Here is a 6,843-nt window from a genome sequence, read left to right as displayed (position 1 = left end):
AAAAATAACCTATGAAAATCATTAAAACTAAAGTAAAAAATTATGATGCAAAATGCCAACTTTATTAGTACCAACTATCCTTTACTAAATGCTTCCTTGCGCATGTCTTATGCTAATCACTTTGTAACATTCTCTACTTGTAATTCTGATACAGATACAACAATTATTAACACTCACCTTAATGCCATAGACAAAAGGGTAAACTTTAGCTTTGAGAACTTACCTACCCCAGGGTTTTTCAGTTATTAATTGGTTGAGCTGTGGATAGGACATTGGTTTTATTTCTCTTGATGGTATGTTTCTGTAGTTTTGAATTAAATGTTCTATAGGAGCATGTTTTGTCTTTATAATTCAAAACATGATTGAATGTGTTTGCTTTACGGGTAAACTACAGGAATTCTGTTGGCAAGAAGGGAAAAAAAAGAAGTAAGGATTTGAGTAAAAATAGAATGTTTTCCTTAATGCACATGTATTTGATAATTAGGAAAAAAGCACATTATTTTGTAATATATACATATTTTATAAAGCCTGGAGAAAAAGTCATAATGATAGCAGTGTATGTGTTTCAAAGTTGGATTTATTTCCTTTTATCATCCAGATTTTAGGTTAGGGTCTGGCATATTTGAAAAATATTTGACAAATGTCTGTACCTATGTATATGCATAATATACCCAGTATTAACAGAAGTTACCCTTGGCATTTGGAAATCATTGATAATTTACACTTTCCACTTTTATTTTCCTGTACTTTGTATAACACAATTACTTCTATAATCAGAAAACTAACGAACATTAATTTTGAAACTTAGAAAAATAAAAATAATGAACATTAAAAAATATCTAATGTGTTTGCAGTTTCTCCTTTTTTTCTAGTCTTAATTTTCTGTAAGAAATTATTAGCCTATGAAAATAAAGTCTCTTTCCAATCATTTCAAAGCCACTGAAAATTTCTTTATCTATAAGCAAGGAATTCCAGATATAATTAGTAGCATCAGCATATCATCAGTCAGCTACTCTGTGACTGCCAAGACAGCTGTCCACTACAGAAAATTCTAAAAGGGTGAGAGGTGGAGCATGTGAGGCTGGAGGTAGGGGATATAGGTATAATTAGCTTATCTGGTTAAGCAGTTTTTAGCTAGTTACAAAGCAACAGAGTCAACTGTAATAGAAGGCAAAAACCTTTTTTCAACAAGGCAAAGAGAAAAGCCTGTGCAGAATAGAAGGCAAGCAGGGCAGTATCACCTCAGCAGGTCAGAATTAGCACCAAGAGTAATACATCAGTACTACGTAAAACAAACAAAAAAACAAAAACAAAACAAAAAACCATAGCAGAATTATCCCCAAAAGGTCAAAATGCAAAAAGATGGACAAATTTTATCTCTAAAATTAACTGAATGGCCCTGTCTTTGTAAAACTGTAATAGATTGAGAAAAAGAAATCAATGCAAACAAATGCCAGTTAAATTATATTTATTGTACAAAGAGACCCTATAACTTGGTATGAAAAAACAAAGCAAGTCCAATAGGTATCACAAGGGTAAAGGACATGAACATTCAAAGAGGAAACAGCTACTCAAAAAACACAAATATTTAACCTCATTAATAAATGATTGGGATGCCATTTCTTGCTTACTTAATGCACAAAGTTTACATCAATTTATACTTTTTCTATTTTCTAAATGTACTCAACTGTGCTATTTTTAGTAATAAAAAATTAGTCATTTAAAAAAACATAGAAAGTATGAAATTTTCTGCCAAGGCAGAAATCATAAAAAGCATTAAAACGAATCAACACTTGTATGAGCAGTTAAGGTTCAGATCCCTGGAAGCCAATTCCTTTTGTCTGGGTTCCTGAGTTTTATTATGGGATTGTCAATAAAGAGAAGATTGTTCCTGATTTATACTATGACAATCTCCCAAGTGTAGGGATATACTTATATGTATGCAAATATGTAAATTTTTCTTCAGGTAGGCAATTATTCCAGGAAAGTACCTCTCCAGAATCACTCACTAAATATAACTCCCATTTGCTGAAAGGGTCTCATTAAGATCTCCCCATACGATTCGCAACCAGTAGGGATGCCCTTGATATTTGAGAGGCTGAACATCTACTTTAGTACTGCCTGAAAAACAGCAGTGTCCCAGGCTTTCTGTAGCTGACTTCTTAGGGAATCTGAAGTTGGTCCTGTTCTTTAGACATAGCCAAAAGGACATTTGTTCTGATTTGATACAGAACTGAGTATTACTTCCTGCTTGCTCAGATCATAGCCTTGAGGCAGATCACACAAAGCTCAGGGTGCACACGGGCTAGAGCAACCACCCCAAATCAAATGATCATGTTAGAATGACTAAGCTGGGACACTGAACTTAAAATCCTATAGCTTTGTTCAGCATATTTCTTTCTTAGCTTTCCTCATATAAGTTTTACTGAACAAAAAGGCAGAAAATAGCAGACCTTACTTAAACTTACTCAGCAAAATCAATTCTCAGAAACCCGAACTCTGCTAAATAGCCTGTATGAAAGCAACTCTATAGAAAACAATACACAAGCAGAAAAAGTAGTATGTTTCATCTGAAATAACAATTTAGTCAAATGACAGATTTGGTAGTCAATTTAACGTTTTAGCCCTTATCTATCTCAATTTAGTATGACTCCACAGATACGTATTTTCTGGTACTGAAGTCCCGTTTGAATAGAAATAGCTGCTAGGTAGAAGAGAAAAAATCAATTTAAAAACAATTTCCCTATAGCTGAAATACCAAACAACTTAAAAATTATATATGTATGTGTAGGGATATATGAATGTATATACACGTCTGTAATGTACGTACATACTTATATTTTCTCTCTCCCTTTCCCTCTCTCCAGAGAGAGATTAAAAAAACCCTGACTTAGGGCTATACTGTTTATTTCTCCTAAGAAACTTCACATATTCTGAATGCACTCAATCTGGTGAATTGGCAACGATGTCAAAAACTACATGAAAAAAGGGAGGTAGGTAATAATATCTGGCGACCTTTTGTTTATCTTAGGTCAGAGCAGGCGGCCTCCCTTTGATGTTTTGTAGTCAAAGATGAAAACTTGCAGCTTTGAAGCATAATTAACGTAACTATACATTTACTACAATCACCTACAATTTGACTTACACAACACCACAAGCACACCTAAAACATTTTTCTACGTATCTTTTTACATTTGTTAAAACAGCTGGCTATGTTGAATACATTTTCAGAATACACTGGTTAACCATATGATAAACATATAGCCAAACAATACAAATAACATCAATTACCATTTTATCTAATAACTGTACCAATCATTATAAGAAGATACAACTGAAGGGAAAGTGTGAGATCATCCATGATGCACTGCAAAGGTACTACATTTTCGTCCTACGAATGATCGGAAGGTGCTGAAAGAGGTGATTCTCTAGAAGGTGACCCAGGGTTTTCCTCGGGTGGAAAAACTGTGAGAGTACAAGCTCGAATGCCACCAAGTGACTCTGGAAGGTCAAAAACTTTATGCCACTCATCCTTTTCTGGGTCATATTTCTGGACAATTTCTACCATACAACGATTATTCCAAGAATATCCACCTACTACATAGATTTTATTTTCAAAGACGGCAACTCCAACATCACTCTGACCTCTTAACATAGCAGCAATTGGTGTCCACTGGTCAAGGGTTGGTGAATAGTATTCACAGCTTAGAACATCATCATAGTCACTTGTTCCTCTGAAGTGATTGCCGCCAATGACATAGAGCTTGTCTCCAACTGTACACATGCAGTGCAGACCTCTGACTGTTGTCATCGGAGCCTTCTGTGTCCACTTGTCTGTATCTGGGTCAAAACACATGAGCTCGTTTTGGAACGTGTCATGAGTAATTCCTCCTGAAATATACATTAGGCCTCCATACACTGTTCCAGCATGGCCATAGTGGGGTTCGCTCATTTTTGCAACATAGCTCCACTCATTCATCCTTGGGTTGTAACATTCTACTGTGGCCAGTTCACCAGCTGCACTTCGCCCACCAACAGCATATAAATGTCCTTTGAGGGCACTCAAGTGGAAAAATGTGCGCTTTTCATTTAATGATGCAACCTGCATCCATTTATTATACCGAGGATCAAATCTGAAAACTGTGTCAACAGCAGTTTTGCCTTTCGTATCATAATTACTCTGACCACCAACTACATAAAGAAAGTTTCCAATGACAGCAATACCATGCTGATAACGAGGAGCATCCATGGGGGCTAGAGATCTCCATTCTTGTGCCCTTTCATCATACATCCGCAATTCTTTACTGACAACCAGCTGCTGCCTCAAAACTCCTCCTAATGTGACCAAGTGTGTCGAGTCAGATCGAATGGCAGTTCTATCCGACTGCATCACTGGCTGCATATATGGCATCATTTGGTAATTGCTAGCTTCTAAAAGCAAATTCACACAGGTATTGTCTGTTCTCATGAAATCTACTGTCTGCACGTAATTGATGAGATCCTGGGGTGTCATCAATGGAAATCGAATATTCTTCATTAATTTTGCAGCATAATCCATCCGAGGGTCTTCCAACCTTAGCCAGCGACAGGCAGCCTTGAAGAGCTCAAGTTCAGTACAGTGCTTAAGACTATTACTAGAAAGCACAAAGGCAAGCCGTTCAAAGGGGAGTTTCAGAAACTCCCCAGTACTCAGTAATGCAGGAAAATTCTTCAGGATGAAATTATTGACATATTTATCCACTTCAATAAGATTGTAAGTGTTAGCAATTCGTCCAACTTCAACACAGTTATCTAAAGAGACTCCTGAAATAAGAAATACTTTACAGAAGTCCAAAACAGGTAAAATTTGTAAAAAGCTGGCAGCTTCAAGTGTGTCCTGGAGATTGTCCATGTTAAGAGAAAGTTTTGCGGTATAAATAAAATCAATTATTTTCTTCAGACCAACCTTGTTCACCCCATGAAGCTTAATGCACATTAAATCTTGTTCTTTCATTCCCCCTGTGAACATCGCCTTGAAATAATCACTAGCAGACGCCATCATAGCTCTGTGAACGGGGAAGATTTCATCTCCATCACCCGGTACCAGGGTCACATCACAAAGCAAACCTTCTATCCTAAGCTGATCAAAGCCTTGCAATACCACCGAACTGTGAGTATTGCTGGTAAAAAAACGTGTGGTTCCCGCCTTGCAAGGCTGCAAATGGGCGGAGACGCCCATTTCGCCGTTACCAAGAGACACTTTCATGTGAAAGCCTTCCTCTGGCACAAAGATCTGTGCCCGGGCACGAAGTTATAACCTGAAAGCTTTCAAGGAAACGAGGCGGTCCGAAGAGCAGGAGAGCTCGCTTTCCTTATCAAGGGCAAGCAGTCACTGTGGCACCCCTCACAACACACCAGTCATCCACGGAAAATTGTTCGATAGCAGGACCACAAGGGCTGTGGACCTCAAATCTGATTATTATGCAGATGATTCACCAGAAGGCGGTTAAGTGACCCGGTTCACCTGGTCAGGCCTGCGCTGCCGCTGCTCCAGCAGTTCCGCTCCGGGCCAAGGGGGAGGCGCCGCCACGTACTGCGGCTCGCGAGGCGGCGAGGCCGGCCACCTCAGCGAGCGGCCCGCCGCGCCCTCCGCTGTCACAGGAGCGTCGCCGCCGTACCGGCGACTGCGTTGGGACGACGGCCTGGAACACGGGCCTGGCTTGGGCCTGGGCCTGGAACACGGGCCTAGCCCCGGACGCCGAGCCGGTCCTTCCGGAAAGGCCTCGTCCCAGGATCCCCCGGGCTAAGAGCGGCCGCGGCAAGTACTGCGGCTGCGCGGCCGCCTGACGCGTCAGTGGGCGGACGTACGGGGGATGGGGAGGAAGGGCGCGGGAGGCGCGAAGGGCGGGGGTCGAGGAGGAGTTGCCGGGCGGGGTGCCCGCGAGCTGGCCTCTCCGGGTCGCTCCGTACGTGGGGTTCAGTTGGCCCGGACGGGTGCACGTCTGTGATACTGCGCGTTTGGTATACACTTTGCACGGCATCTGAGCTCTCCTGCTGAATTCACACTTTTAAGATTTACACTTCCTGGCTTCTGTCTTTTGCGTAACAATGAAATGCGGCTTTTGTATAAATTGAAAAGAAACGGCGGAAGAGGGCCTACAGGCGAGATGCTGAAAACTTCCTCAATAAAGCGCTTGAGCTTCGATTTTTATCCTACACAATTTAGTAACAACCTCAATCATAATTTTGGTTCATATTTTCATATTACTAATCATTTAAAACCCATATCATGTGTCTCTAAATACCAAATTGTGACCATGGTATGTAAATAATATAGCCTGAATTTTTGCTGCGCAATACAATTCCATCATGTTTTCCACTCTCACAGTTTTAAATGGCTACACAACTTTCCGATGACTATACATACTATAGTTTCCTTTGCCCATTATTTGTTCCTGAATATATACCTTCTTGTACTTCGTTGTTTTATACACTCTAATAAACTAAAATCTAGGCACAAAAGTTTCCCCTATATTTAGATAAACACTAAGGATAAGATTCAAGACGTATAAAAATTCCTTTCCAAAATATTCTCACCAGCAATGTTTGTGCATTTCTCCCATATTTATTTCTGCTTTACGGATATTTTCATTAACTTGCATTTTTTCCGGTAGTAAATTTCAATTTTGCCTTATGAATAAATGTACATTTTGACACAATTTCTTCCAACATTTCCCATGGTTTGAAGAGTTTAATGTCTTTTATTTATTTATTTTTTAAAGATTTTAATTTATTTATTTATTTGAGAGAGAGAGAATGAGAGAGAGCACATGAGAAGGGGGAGGGTCAGAGGGAGAAGCAGAC

At 39.5% G+C, this 6,843-nt stretch overlaps 1 protein-coding gene across 1 annotated transcript; it reads right to left on the bottom strand.

Annotated features, from left to right (window-relative positions):
- Positions 1–1,451: 1,451 nt before the first annotated feature.
- On the bottom strand, positions 1,452–5,791 carry KLHL9 (kelch like family member 9). The gene has a single exon (XM_006732943.3). The coding sequence runs from the start codon at positions 5,243–5,245 to the stop codon at positions 3,392–3,394; it is 1,854 nt and encodes a 617-aa protein (XP_006733006.1). The 5' UTR covers positions 5,246–5,791; the 3' UTR covers positions 1,452–3,391.
- Positions 5,792–6,843: the final 1,052 nt, after the last annotated feature.

Source organism: Leptonychotes weddellii, chromosome 14 (assembly GCF_054177405.1).
Source record: "Leptonychotes weddellii isolate Sample4059 chromosome 14, ASM5417740v2, whole genome shotgun sequence".
Classification (NCBI taxonomy): domain Eukaryota; kingdom Metazoa; phylum Chordata; class Mammalia; order Carnivora; family Phocidae; genus Leptonychotes; species Leptonychotes weddellii.
This window is presented reverse-complemented; position numbering and strand designations above follow the sequence as displayed.

Bases quoted from the DNA above. Each gene is read 5' to 3' on its own strand.
- KLHL9 (XM_006732943.3), bottom strand. From the start codon at position 5,245: ATGAAAGTGTCTCTTGGTAACGGCGAAATGGGCGTCTCCGCCCATTTG.